The sequence below is a fragment of the Helobdella robusta genome (assembly GCF_000326865.2).
Source record: "Helobdella robusta unplaced genomic scaffold HELROscaffold_31, whole genome shotgun sequence".
Classification (NCBI taxonomy): Eukaryota; Metazoa; Annelida; class Clitellata; order Rhynchobdellida; family Glossiphoniidae; genus Helobdella; species Helobdella robusta.
The window spans coordinates 2,179,751-2,194,874 of NW_008704544.1; the positions used below are offsets into that span (position 1 = coordinate 2,179,751).

The 15,124-nt window shown below is 31.9% G+C and overlaps 2 protein-coding genes across 2 annotated transcripts; both read left to right on the plus strand.

Annotated features, from left to right (window-relative positions):
- Positions 1-3,068: 3,068 nt before the first annotated feature.
- HELRODRAFT_192338 (hypothetical protein) lies at positions 3,069-9,829 on the plus strand. The gene is made up of 14 exons (XM_009022431.1): positions 3,069-3,388; positions 3,631-3,767; positions 3,830-5,150; positions 5,365-5,504; positions 6,160-6,316; positions 6,474-6,604; positions 7,052-7,108; positions 7,279-7,308; positions 7,456-7,574; positions 7,742-7,916; positions 8,013-8,110; positions 8,404-8,558; positions 8,909-9,038; positions 9,318-9,829. Exons 1-14 carry the CDS (start codon positions 3,189-3,191, stop codon positions 9,342-9,344), a joined length of 2,877 nt encoding a protein of 958 aa, XP_009020679.1. The 5' UTR covers positions 3,069-3,188; the 3' UTR covers positions 9,345-9,829.
- A 1,966-nt stretch (positions 9,830-11,795) lies between these two features.
- On the plus strand, positions 11,796-14,603 carry HELRODRAFT_175003 (hypothetical protein; the record flags this gene model as incomplete). Its single annotated transcript, XM_009022432.1, has 9 exons — positions 11,796-11,897; positions 12,261-12,329; positions 12,505-12,682; positions 12,817-12,948; positions 13,059-13,088; positions 13,365-13,499; positions 13,629-13,769; positions 14,056-14,178; positions 14,380-14,603. 9 exons carry the CDS (start codon positions 11,796-11,798, stop codon positions 14,601-14,603), a joined length of 1,134 nt encoding a protein of 377 aa, XP_009020680.1.
- Positions 14,604-15,124: the final 521 nt, after the last annotated feature.

Sequence of the window (15,124 nt, forward strand, 5' to 3'; positions counted from 1 at the left end):
CATTTACTCGTAGCGAATAATAATTTGTAATTAGTTAATTAATTGACTAATTAATTAATTAGTTGATAAATATAGGTATCATATGTCTATACATATATATACATATATATATATATATATACCGATATATATACCGATATATGTACCGATATGAGTATCGATATAACACCAATATAATGACGGATCCACGATTGATGAATATTCAAATGATCAAACGATGTGTACAATTATGTACAATTATTTACGTGACGTATGATTATGTACACATATCCTGTGCACACAATTCGTACACGTTAGCTTGTACAGTACAATCACAAGTAAAGATATACATACTTAAATACTACATACATACATACATACATACATACATACATACATACATACATACATACATACATACATACATACATACATACATACATGCATACATACATACATACATACATACATACATACATGCATGCATGCATGCATGCATACATACATACATACATACAGACAGACGGTCAGACGTATACATACAGACAGACAGACAGACGTATACATACAAAAAAATGTACCCGAACAAAAGAAATTGTTTAGTTTTCAATGAGTTATATTGTTACACGTTATATTGTTACACTTTTACTTTTTTCAAAAACATTTTTGCTGAGTTTTTCATCATATTTTTGTTTGCACTCCAAAACAATACATTGATTAATATTATTGTTGTATTGTTTTAATTTTTAATGTCACCAATTAATTTTTTTCTTTTTAAAACCGTTTGTACTTATTTCATTAACAACTGTTACTCTATCCATCTGACTCTAATTGAAATGTTGAATGATAATGAATTTATGATTTTTCTTGTATCAAATCATTTTCGAATTGTATATATACAAAAATAAAACTTTAAATTGTATATAAAAAATTGTTTTTTTTTATTTTTATAAAGCAAAATAATTTTTTTTTTGTTGATTGAAAATTTTTATCTAAGACTATCCAATGCATATGGTTAATGTTATTTTTTCATTATGTCGTGTGTTCGTGTGCGTGTGTGTGTCTGTGTGTGTGTGTCTGTCTGTCTTTGTGTGTTTGCATGTTTCTGTGTGTATGTGTGTGTGTGAGTTTGTGTTTTAATGTTTGAATGATATTAGTTGCGATATCAAAAGATAATGGGTTTAAGGGTTATCATGATTCAAGTCTGGTTCATGCTACTACATAGCATTGGATATTTTGGGATGTATATTTTAAATTTGGTTCACTTCATTTCTTTCAATATTTTTCTGTTTATATTTGAATAATGTAAAAAGTTATTTATGCCGTTACGATTTAAACGTACCTCTAAATAATATTTTTTAGATTTATAGTTGTCTTTTCATTCTGTTCTAAACCCCAAAAACCGAGAAATTTTTTCTTTTTTTCATATTTTTTATACCCTGTCAAGCAATTTGTAATATTCAATATTTCGCGGATCTTTCTTTCTTTCTTATTTTTTGTTTTGTTTTTTAATTTCAAAACCTTGTTAAAATTTTGTTAAATTGTTAGATTAGAGAGAAACTTCGCTATCCGCAATTCTATTTATTTATTAATTTCAATATTTTTAATTTATTTATTACCGAAAATCGAATCGATGAACTATTTTTTCTTCACCACATTAACAAAATTCTTATCAGACTACTTGAAATGAAAAGAGTTTTTTCGGATATTAATATTATTGTTATTATTATTGTCATCATTATTCTTACTTCCTTCTTCTTCTCCTTACTATTATTATTCTTTTAATCTCATATTATTATTAATATGGTTTGACGTTAAAATGTGTTTGCGTTCTGTTAAATTATAATATATATATATATATATATATATATATATATATATATCACTTATATAAAGTTCTTGATTTTAATGTTTAAACGATTGTATTATGTTTAGAATCTGTATCGTTGAACATTTAAAACTCAGGTTTATACAATAGTTTTGTTATTTCTCTTAATTCATTGTTAATGTAATTGATTTCTCATGTTACATTAAAAGATAAATAAAATAAACCTCTTGAAGTGTTTTTTTTCTAATCGAGAACTTAAAACAAACAAACAACGCTGAGGTTGATCAAAAACAGAACTGATGTAATGACCAAATTGTTAAGAAATTCAACTCAAACTGACTTTTGTGTAAGATAAATTATCTGGAATGAACTTTATATTAGAAATTACGTCACAAGTAACGTTTAATTGATTACATTCCGAATCAAACAGGCGCTTTTAGATCTATTTTGTTAGGTTAATTTCTCAGATCGTTTGTGAATTAGATTAAAAGTTGTAGATCCACTTTACAATTTTACTTAACATAACTTCATCGACTTTACAATTTTACTTAACATAACTTCATCAAGAAGAGTGTTTAATGGTCTTTAACACTCTTTCTTAGGTTCAGAGAAACCAGCAAGCATCGTAGTGTAATCCTTTCTAAACGAGGAGATCCTTTCGTCCTATTCGAACCCCGGTCAATGCACGCACTGCAAAACAGAACCAGGCGACCTTAACCCCTAGGCCATCAACTTGAAAGATATTCTATGCTTGTTGCATAAACCTCATAAAAATTAAAAAATTTGAGCTATAGTACTTGAACTTAACACTGACCAGAAAACATTTACTCATCCTTTTTAGAGATTCCGTGTATAAAATAGGATATGGACGTGTGACGTCAACGTTGCTCTTCTTGCCTGCAGTGAATTGTACAATGGAAAATTGTATAAAGTATATGCAATTCCAGTTTTAAATTTTGTGGAGATATTTTATCCAATTTTATTGAACATTTTTATTTAGATAAACATGAACACTTGAAACCATACATTTGCACAGACTAAACACGTTATTGTTATATATGAAGCTATGTAGAGTATTAAGCTAATAATGGAGTTAATTTTCTTCTTAATGATAAAACTGTTGCGCTCAGTTATCATGTTTTTTCAAATATCTATAAAACGTTCACTCTGTATATATTCTTTACTTCTTTACGATGTTTACCATTTTAAAACAGATTTAGTCTTTCTTTAGTTTATATTCTATCTTTGCTTCAATTGTATATTTTAGTGTAAAGTTGAATCTTCTTTGTTTTTTGGCTAAGTTATACGACGTTAATTTCTTAGTTTTAATGAAATTCGTATCAATTTAAGTACTAATTAGACACTTAGTAATCTAAAAAAAATGTCCGTGTGGAAATTTTCAACTAGTTCGAAACTCGGGATGCGTTTCAGTAGTCCGGCTGAACGAAACAAGGAGTTGACGGCCCAAGAGAAGTTGATTGAGCTGAAAAAGAGAGAAATTGAAATGAAGCTGAATGAAAAAAAGGCACAGGAATCAAAAAAACTGGAAGAGGCCAACATGAATGCAAACCAGTCGCTAAAGTAAATTTTTTCTGTGTTAAATTAGTATACCAAAATTATTCTTAAAATTTATATTACTTCAACCTACTTTTTTACATAAGCTTTTAATTTTAAAACTATTTCTGAGCTTAAGTTTCTCAAAGAAGTGAAAATGTTGAAAAGTAAAAGATAGTGCCAACTAGTTAATTTAAATTAAAATTTTTATTATTTATTAAATTAACACATGATATGTAAATAAGTCGATGTTATGAAACACCAAACAGGAATATGAAAAGGTTTGGATTCACAGCAAAAAGTTCGCTTCCTGAGTTTTCCCATTCTCAAACAGCATCAGCCGATCTGTTTGCAAATGATGGAAGTTTCATGGAAAAGTTCAAGAAAATGCAGGAAGATTTAAAAAGTAAGATCCATTTTATTGTTGTTCTTTCATTTCATGTTTTATTCATATTTGAAAAATTTTAGATAAGAAAAAAGAAGAAGAAGAGAAAATCAAAGAGACACCAGACGGCGAAGAAAGTACTCAGGCAGGTGAAACTGTTTCATCATCCAGTGATAGTGCAGCATCAGTTCAACAAGTTGTAGAATCCACTGCAGATCATACTAACAAACAGCCCCCTACTGAGAGTAATACTCCATTTTTTCCAAATCCACAGACCCATCCACCTCAGTTACAGCCAGTCAATCCAGATTACAACAACCCACAAATGTTTCATAGGCCTCCTCTCGATTTCAACCGATTTCATGGCCCTCCAAGATTCATGGGACCACCTAATCCCAACATGCCTCCTAATCCCAACATGCCATCTAATCATAACATGCCACCTAATTTTAATGCTTTCCAAGGCAGGCCTCCAGCACCTTGGCTACCAGTGGATGCACAGAGGTTTCCTAGGCCTCCATTTTTTGATGAATCCCATAGATTTGCTGGCGCAATGTCTCAAAACTTTCCTTACCAATCTTTTGTTCCTGGACCATATGGATCGCCAATGCCTCCCCATATGATGCCACCTATGTCAGAAGGATTCAACAGATTTCCAATGAGACCACCACCACCTCCACCACCTCCATCTCAAAATCTTCCTGAAGAACATGTTCAATTGAATAGTGATGTGCCAGGTGCTGGAGCAAACATGCCCTTCGGACATGCAGTACAAAACATGCCTTTCAGTCAGGAAGCTCAAATCATACCCTTCAATCAAAATGTGCAAAGCATGCCATTGAATCAAGATATACTGAGCAGGTCATTTAGCCAAGAAATGGATATGAATGCAGTAGAGTCAAATGTTGATAGATGTCATGAAAGCAGCCATGAAGAAGAACAAGAACACAGTAGAGCATCGCCTAGGTATGAGTTGGATGATTATGGAAATCCCATACCCCCTGAGGAGTTGCAAGAAAAGTACGACCCTCTTGAAGATTTGGAAACTGATGAAAAGTTGAAAACAAGTCCAAATGAAGTGGCTATGGGAGATTTTGAACTTAGAAACAACGCAGACATGTGCGTGCCTCCAACATCACTACCTCCACCGGCAGTGACGCCCGTCAACTCGCACCATGACGTCGACTACAGAGCATTCAGTTTCAATTATGGAATATGTGAGAGTGAAGCAAAAGAGCATGCAGTTAACATGGACACATCAAACAAGATGGACCAAGATCATTTTTCTGGGAGAAGTCCGAATCACCCTCCTGTTGAGAAGAAGATGAGGCAGGAAGGGTTCCAGGCAGTACCTCCCCCATCACTCTACCAACAACATGAAGCTAACCAATTAGACAACAGACGGTATTTTGTTTAAATATTTCATTTTTGGAACTTTTTCCTGTATAAACTAATTGTTATCTATTTTCTTTGTTTTCAATACCATCACCATTTAATATAATTTAATTAAACTTTGATCAGTTAGCCAGATGAATTTACATTATAAGTGTGTGTTTCAAAACATCACTTGTCCATATATGTCAACATAATGTATACCAAATGATTGCATGTTACACAGTTCGGCAAAGTATAGAACCTCATCCGGCAGACCATTTGATGATGGTGCATCCAGTAGTGATGAAGATGATGACAGAGGCGATGGTAGGAGGAGAGATATGAGGAAGAGTTCAAAACTGTATCCAAAACCCGAACCTCAAGGTATTAAATCTATCTGAAAATTGTTTTCAAAGTTCTTTACTTGATCTTTAAATTTGTAGTTTATTTTGTGAAGATCAATATTTTGTTTTGAGCTTGCATGCACTTCACTGTTAGCATTATTGAATATTTTTTTCAGTTATTCATGATCTCGTACAGATTTATTCAAATTGAATTAAAAAATATTTTTTCTGTGAGAGCCATTCAAAATATTTTTTTAAATAATTAATTCTTATGTGCCTTTTTATATATTCTACCCAACTGAGAAACCTATTTCACATACTCTGACAACATGTAAGTCATCTTGTCTGTAAAAATGTCTACCCCTTGGTGGTTGCTCATAAAGCTCTTGATTTTCTATTGTTAATTTATATTGAATGCTATAAAGCAGTCTGCCTGTTCCATTCAGTTTGGTTGAAATCTTCTTTTTCTAATTTTTTTGCCTAGGCCTGACATTTTGTACTGGATCAAATTTGTTTAGGTTTCGTTATAAAATATTTTTTCAATTTTTGGAGTGCATGGATAGTGTGAATGTGCAAAAGGAGAAACAAGCAAGTAAAAGTGTGTGTGAGCATTAGTTACTTCATTAATTTGAGATGGGGAGGTCTCTCTGTAGGACCCCCTTTTTAGAGCGAGTTGCTGATTGGTTGGCTTCTAGTTTCTACAGCCAATGAGAGTGCAGCAGCAGCAGCTGGAGGAGACTTGACCCCAGCAATCAAAGAAAAGATTGATCAGTTTGTTGCCTGTGTCAATCAGTCGGGACCAAAGTTAGAACAAGTTGCCATCAAAAACAACAAAAATAATCCTATGTTCAGGTAAATAGAAATATTTGTTCATAATGCTAAAATTTGTTAAAGAACTGTATATAATGTTTTAATATTTTGAAAAACACAGTATTTGGTTGCTGCATTGTTTATTATCTTCCATTCATTCCTTTATCTATCTATCCATTCATCCATCCATCCATCTCAGATTCCTCTATGACTTTGGATCACCGGCCAACAAATACTACGAAGAAAAAATGACCCCAGTCCGAGTCAAGTTTCCCGCCATGCTGGAAAGCGCTGCTGCAGTCCAGGCCTCCGGTGATGATGATGTTCCTGGTAAGTAGCTATGATGATGATGATGATTTTGGTGATGATGATGATTGTGTTGATACCGATGACTAAACAAGTGAGTAAGAACATATAACAACTGGATAAGTGAGTGAAAAAATAAAAATTGTGATTGTGACCTTCTTAATTTAATGCATACTGTTGTTGTTATTCATTTAAGTGAAAAATGTTGATTAGAAAGTTTAATTTATATTCTGGCAATTGCAGTTTCTAAATAATGCTTCTTTTTCTTCTCTTTTTCTGACTAATTAAGTTTTTAAATTTTAAAGTTTATGATCAATTCTTTTTAAAATAGAAGTCTTTTCATTTTAATGGTTGCCAAGAGTTATAATTAGAAACAGACAGAGTAGTCTCTACTGGATAGATGTTCGACATCAAAGAAATTATTGTTTTTTTTTGTGTGTAACTTTTTTTCTCAAAATTTTTTTTGCACAGTTGATGATGAGATTGCACTGAGAGAAGCCATGATTAGGCAAAATCCAGCTATCAACAGTATGTATAGTTTTTTTCATTTATTGTTATCTTGTTTATTGGGTGATTTTTTAATAAAATTTATGGTGTGTATGTTTTTATTTATTTTTTGAAAAAAATTATTCGTTTTTATTAAATTGAATTTTTTTTGGAGCTGAAGCTAGATTGAAACTCATTTTTTTCATTAACAGATGTCAGTTTTGTAAAGATTGGAGATACAAGTTAGTTGATTTATTAGGCTAACTCTCTTAACACTGGAGAAAAAAATAAAATTTGCAAAAAAAAATTTGAATTTTCTCTTAAAATTATTCAAATGAAAATTTTAAAACCTGGAATAAACCAACATCCAACAACAACAACACACACAGACGTCACAGTGAACCTGACTCCACTCTCCCAGATGAATTCAGAGGCATTCGCACGGAAGATGACCGGGGGTGGTCAGCTATCACTCGACCAGAAGAAACAAATCAGGGAACAGCAAGAGGTCTGGCGTCCGTTCCGTTTCTATATCTCATTAATTTTTATTATTTAGGATTTCTTACTATATCCTTATATTCTTACGATATCCTTACTAGTTTTATTATTGGCTGATTTTATTAAAATTATTTTATTAAAATATTTATTCACCGAATACAAATTTTCCTACCCCAGATGAACGCCATGTACGAGTACGTACTTGCGAAACGACGCGCCATGGAGATGCAGGCTAAAGCATTGGAGGCAGGTCTGAACATCAAGCCCAAGTATGAATATGATTCGGATGAGGATGTCGAAGGAGGAACGTGGGAACACAAAAAGAGAAACTTTGAGATGGAGGCTACCAAAGGTTCCATTTTCTATCTTATTGTTTCTATTTTTATATTTACATTTTCTATAATTATCGCGAATAATTTTTTCCTACTTCGTCATTTACCACAAACAGAATGGGCAGAAAAGTTGACAGAGATGGCGAAGGGCAAACATCATCTTGGAGATTTCTTGCCACCAGATGAGCTGGCCAAGTTCATGGAGACTTACGCTGTTAGTTTTGAGATATAGTATTTATATTCTTGAGTGTTGAATGTCTCCAATGAGTAACAAACTATTTTTTGTGATATTATTCTGGATTTGAATGGATGTGGAAAATTATCTTCTTATATAAATATCGAAATGAAGTTGATTTTATGTCAAAAAAATCTTCCATACACATAGTTAATTCTTGCTTATACGCATACTCGCATGTACACATAATTGCATACGTACATATTCGCACGAACATACAAATACACTGACATGTACAAACACACACACACATATCTACACTACAAACGCAGGCATTGAAAGAAGGAAGAGAGCCTGATCACTCTGACTACAAGCAGTTCAAGATCACATGTGAGAATGTCGGCTTCCAGATGCTGCAGAAAATGGGGTGGAAAGAGGGTGAAGGGCTGGGATCTGATGGCCAGGGTATCAAAAATCCAGTCAACAAGTTAGTTGAAGGGCTTACGTCTCGTTTAATTTGTGGTGTGAAATGTTTTTAAATAATAATACTTTTTTATTCTGTTTAACGTGTTGATTTTACACTTTTCATTTCTCTTGTATGGATAATGTTTCATGATACATTATCACCTGCCAGATGAGATAGAAGAAATTTAGATTATACAATCATTTTTCTACACAATATGTTTGATCAAGATTCAAATACATAAATAAGCCTACTATAAATTGAATCAAAGCAAACACAATAAAAAAATCTCTTAATAAAAATACGAGCGGCCACCCACTTATAAAACGACTGACCGAACGACGAGCTGACCAGACTTACTTTCATAATAACAGAGGTACAACATCGCTGGATGGAGGCGGTCTCGGAGGTGACAAACCCTCGGAACTGACAAGGGATGATGACGAATTCGATGCCTACCGCAAGAGGATGATGCTGGCTTATCGATTCAGGCCTAATCCCCTGGTAAGATTTTTTGCCACTGTTGTTGTTTTTTTTTATTCTTAGATTTTGTGTTGGTGTTGTCAATTTTTGAAGTTGCTATTTTTTTTTATACTTTTTTTTCAACACTGGCGTATAAATTTTTTTTATTTGTATGTCGAAATTTACATAAAGGTTTTTTTATGTTTCTATGATAGTGTTGATATTTTGATGCGGTAGTATTGTATTTGTGGTATGTCACAAATTTCATATTGAAACGGACGTCTTATTAAATTATAAAATTCTTAATTTTTTTTCCTCCAGAATAATCCAAGACGCCCGTATTATTAATGACCAACGACACAGATCTTGTTGGATGCGTTTGTTATTCTCTCTCTCCTCTCTCTCCCTCTCTCTCTCTCTCCCTCTCTCTCTCCCTCTCTCTCTCCCTCTCTCTCTCTCTCCTCTCTTTCTCTCCTCTCTCTCTCTTTCACTTTCTTTCACTTTCTTCTGTGTGTGTGCTTGTAGTATAGTATGTCTGTCTAGGTGTAAGTCTTATTTTATTTAATATGTAAATAATTAAACATATATATATATATGCATTAATGTATAATATATATATAATGTAATATTATATAATATAATATAATACCAAGTCAAGTTCACGTATCAACAATAAACTTTGGAACTTTTATCTGGAACGTTGTAATGATTGATGAAATTATTTTTCAGTAACATATCTTTACAATGTTTTGTAATGTGTAACGTGTAAAGTATGACTGATTTGCAGTTACTGGAATCTTGATAGATTTAATAAAAAGTTATTTTAATAAAAATTTGTTTGTTTCTTTGATATATTATATCATTATATACGTATAACTTTATATTATCATTAATTTAAATACAAATAGCACATGTCAAACTTAATTATATATGTATAGAAAAGCTACTTAATTGAGTTATGTATGAATCAATAAATGTTTGAAATGTCCATATTTAAAAGCATATAGTCTGTAAATTTGAAATGGTTTAACTGTTTTTTTGGTAAGCTTTTTTTTTCTAGATATAATCTTACATCATGCATTGTAACGATTTTATTAAGAATGATGGTGGTTATAAAGAATGATGATGATGGTGATAACGATAATGATGGTGATGAGAAATAATGATAATGAAAAAACCGCTATAGAAAAAACCACCACATACCGCTAAAAACATGGTGATTTAAAAAATTTTTTTTAAATCTGTCAATTAGCTTGCACTGGCCCACATATTGTCATCATGTACGACTCAAAGTTGAGTACTAGTACTTAGTATTATTACATAACTCAGCCCGCAATACATCAATCTTCTACATAAAAACGACGATAACGAAACAGAAATGACATCATCGTCGTTAATTATATTCCAATTATCTTTGAAAATTATTATAATTAGTTTAACTTGATCCACGCCAATGAAACTCGTACATGGCATTACTTTTTACACGGCACTACTTTTCATTGAATTGACGTCTGAAAATTTTTATCAGGTGCATCGGGTTGAAAATAATTTTTTCCAAATTTAAGTAACCTTTGTTTTTGTTTGGTAACTCTAGAAAAATTAAATAAAGTAAACTAGCACAGAATCAACCAAAAAAACTGGTTACATAATGAGTATACCATTTAAAAAATACAATAGTATACTAAGTAGTATTTGAAATAGTGTTTCAATACCAAAAAATTCGTCAAGTTACATACATATATCGAACCACAGAAAAACAGACTGCTACTACAAAGTCATCAATGGTTTCATTTAAAAAACGACAATTTATTAACAGTCATCAGTTGAGGAAAATTATTTTTAAACAATTTTTATAATAAAATAATTATTTAAATTTATTGTCCGAATGTTTCTTCTGTTCGAAATTAAGTACTGAAATTTCACATATAAGAATAGGAAACTCAAGTAGAAACCATCACGTATTAACTAGAGTCCGGTTTTAATTCGATTATCAATCATTTTTAAACGAATATTTTATCATTTAACATTCAATTTAATTCCCACCCTGCTCCACTTAACAAATTTTAGCTATAGAGGACGATTAGTCGGATTATGGTAGTTACGTAACCCTCATCAATAACAGTGCAAACTCATCGTAGTAAAGTAGCTAAACCAAGCAAAATACGTGCACCAGGAACATCAACATTTAATGAATAGACGTTATATACAATAATCTTCTGATAGATTTACGCGCAATTTTTTAAAGTAAAAATTAGAAATATGTAAGAAAATGAAATCCCAATTCAACCAACAAAACTTACAACTAAAATGGGGCCTAGTTAAGTTAAAATTGCACTAAGAAAGTCCAATTATAAGGAAAAAACGACAAACTTAACGCGTCTTGTCTATGTAATTAGTATTTTTAAACAGCAATGGCAACAAAAAAGAGGATAAAAAATAGTTTAAGCGGCTCTGATGGTGACAAATAATGGTTCTGTTTAAATGAGCAATAATTAGTTCAAAATAAATTGAAGGATTATTATTGAACTTAAATAGTTTCTGTAGTCTTATATAGGATTAATATAACGAGAGAATAGCTATAAATTGACAAGACACCATTCAGCAACGTCAGTTTATTACTGAAAATTTTCTAAAGATTCGGTGAGTGTTAGCTAGCGTTAACTGTGCATATAGAGATCCTTAATTTTATTATTAAAAACATTTGTTATTATTATACATGACATTAAAATAATATATTTATAACATTAATATTGCAACATAGAGTTCGCTCGCATCTCAGATTCGACCAAAGTTGACGAAATGGTTACCTGCAGGCAGATGAACTTTGAAGGAATGTTGATTGTCCTAGTGGTAGCTTTCGTTTTCAAAGTCTCAGGATCGGTTGCATATGCCCGGAAACAGGTTGCTGAAATTTCAATTAAGTTTACAAAAATACTTTTAATTATTTATTCAATAATAAGTGTTTTAGTATGTTTTATTTTTAAATTTTCTCATCAATAAATCTAAAAGCGCTTCATGGATTTATGATTGAAGTTAGGCTTCATCAAGAATAATGTGTAGTTTTGGGTAATTTATGATTATCTTAATGAGTTATATCAAATGTTTTCAAATACAATTGTTATTGATTGTATTGTCTGGAATTAAAATCTGAGCTTCTAAATCTTTTAAGAACACTAAACTCTAGATAACTTATCTTTTTACATCTTATTTTTTACAATGCAACGAAATGAAATGACTTTCTAAATGACGTAATTTTAATAGCAGGTGCAAATGCCTACAGACTTATCAATGCAACAGGTCAGAGACATGTTGGTGGGCTTCCAGAAAACGCAAGTACATATGATCCTGCTGATTCTAAAACATTTTATTCAATCATTTTTCATTTACAACCGCTATTGATCACAAATAATACTTTTACATTACTACTCTCATCTTGGCTTTCACGTCGTAATTATTACATTACATTACATTACAATACATAAAACATTGCCACTACTTTTTACTCCAGTTAATATACTCTGCAAGTAGTCTGGGAATCTTTGAGGAGTTGGGCATCGCGACAGAACCGACTGCAGCCATGACGCTGGCCACCAAACTATCGCTGAACGCCGACGCTACCGAACGTCTCCTCAATGCTCTGACTGCTATCAGACTTGTAATTAAATCAGTTGATTCTAATAACGTAGGTTAGGAATATGTTCTTGTGGTTGTTGTTAGTCGCGTTAGTTACTGTTATTATTAATCATCAAACTTCATGACATCAATTTAAATTTAAAGCAATTACAATTAAAAAATTAAAAACAATTACTCACAAACTTAGCCGTTTATACCATTGGAAACTCGGCCAAGCAGTATCTTCTCATTACCAGCAGATTCTCACTCAAACCTCTCGTAACAAAAATCGGCGATCTTTACAATATCTATGGGAAGCTTTCACAGGGTGTCAAAGAAGGTTACGACCATTTTTAGGGACTTTTAAACAATTTCTCCATTTTTTCAAACAATTTTTCAATTTTAATCAACCAACTAACCAATTATTAAACCATTTTATCATTGCGCCAGGGAAGAAACAGCTTACAGCTGGAACTTTCGGTATGTCAGCTATTTATCATAAATTATCGTAAATTTGCATGTATTTGCATAAATTAACATAAATTATATCATTATAATTGTATATGGTGATTTCTTTTTACTTTGGTAGCAAAAAATAAGTCAATTTGAAAGTATGTTTCATTAACGCTAATTTGAAACACCGATTCAAAAACACCATAACTTGTCCACAAAAGAAATATATTTGTATTGAAATTAGAAATGAAGTGATATAATAATTAAAAAAATATTTTATATTAAATATACTAACTAAATTAGATGGAGGATTTTACACCAGTGACGAGAAAACGAAGCAATTCCTGGCTACTATGCACATGTTCTCGAACTCCGATGGACCCCACGTTTTGAATGCTCTTGACCTTTCGCAATTCAAAACTGCTCATGATATCGGAGGTTAATTTTTGATTTCTTTTCGAACTTGTTTCACTTATTTGCTTATATAATTATTAGATTATAATTTCGTTTGGGTTTGAAATTGAAATGTATACTCTACTGATTCTTATGATTCACTGAAATTGGCAGGAGGTCCGGGTTCGTTTGGATATTTGCTGGCGAAGAAGTACCCAAAGATGAATGTCACAGTATCTGATCTACCAAGCGTCATCAAATTTACCAGTCATTTTCTGCCCGCGGATCTGCCAGCAAATTTATATTTTGAATCAGGTCTGTTGTTTTCGTCTTTTTGGCATTATCCTTTTTATTTTTTATTATAATTTTTATCATCATTGTCTTCGTCTTTCACCATCCTTTTTAACCATCATCTTTTTCATCTTTAGTCATCATTGTTATCATCATCTTCGCCTTTCATCATTATTTTCATAGTTATTTTCATCATCATTAATCATCATTATCATCATCCTTTTAATCATCTTCTTCATCATTTTCATCATCATATTCATCTTCGTCATGTTCATCATAAACCTAATTACCATTATCACAATTCACTCAGTTGATTTCTTCATTGACACACTGCGTCCAGCCGACCTGTACATCATGGACAATGTGTTGCATGACTGGAACGAGGAAAGCCTCAATAAGTTAATTACGAGAGTTCACCAGGCTATCAATCCAGGTAGTGGCTAACTTTTTGATGACGAAGATGATTATGAAGATGATGAGAAGATGATGAAGATGATAACGGAGTGAAAAATGAAGCTACGACAAATAACTACAGACTACAGCTTGTTCTAACTCCATTGAGTTTAAAATATAGAATCATTTTACAAAAAACAAATTAAAAAATGATAATTTTAAAATTGTTTATCCTTAACAGGCGGCAGTTTGATGGTGATGGAGAAGTTTTTGAACCAGGAGAAAGACGGCCCTCTGACGACACTCATCATGGATCTGGGAATGTTGCTGACATCAGATGGAAGGGAACGAACCCTCGCAGAATACCAACAATTTTTCACGAAATACGGATTCGAAACAACTCACTCGGCTTCGATCCCTGACTCCAAATTCAAGGACGTCATGTTGTTGAAGAAACTGCCTTAGAAGTTCCGGCGTGTGAATGAAGAAGTTTCTGACGAAAAACATCTCGCAAGCGATCTGAATGATGAAAATTTTTGTAAAATAAACTTTAATAAAACAAATAATGAAATTTCACGAATTTTTACAAATTACGGAAATAATTTACAAAATTATCTTTATCTTTGTTATTTCGTCAATAAATTTTATTATATAACTCTAAATGAAGTGCTATTTTTTGTTAATCTATCTCTTGGTTGAAGTTTTACTTGCAGAAGAAAAGAAGGAGAGAAGAGAGCACAAAATTTAAAGATATTAATTATCCATTTAAGGTGTAAATTTATTTTTGAATTACTTTAATCGTCGTTCTTGTCACCTTGCTTCAAAATATTTCAAAAGGCCGCTACTGAATATTAGATTTCAGTCATTCGCTAAATTCACTAACCCAAATATTTTTATGATTGTGTTCTCACAAACTATGTTAAGCTAAATAAACTAGCTCATAAAATTCTTAGCATATCTTAGGTATTATAAATCATTATTTAACT

Bases quoted from the DNA above. Each gene is read 5' to 3' on its own strand.
- HELRODRAFT_192338 (XM_009022431.1), top strand. From the start codon at position 3,189: ATGTCCGTGTGGAAATTTTCAACTAGTTCGAAACTCGGGATGCGTTTC. The intron at 6,317-6,473 runs GTAAATAGAAAT...CATCCATCTCAG, and splicing joins AAAAATAATCCTATGTTCAG to ATTCCTCTATGACTTTGGAT. The intron at 7,575-7,741 runs GTCTGGCGTCCG...TTCCTACCCCAG, and splicing joins AAATCAGGGAACAGCAAGAG to ATGAACGCCATGTACGAGTA.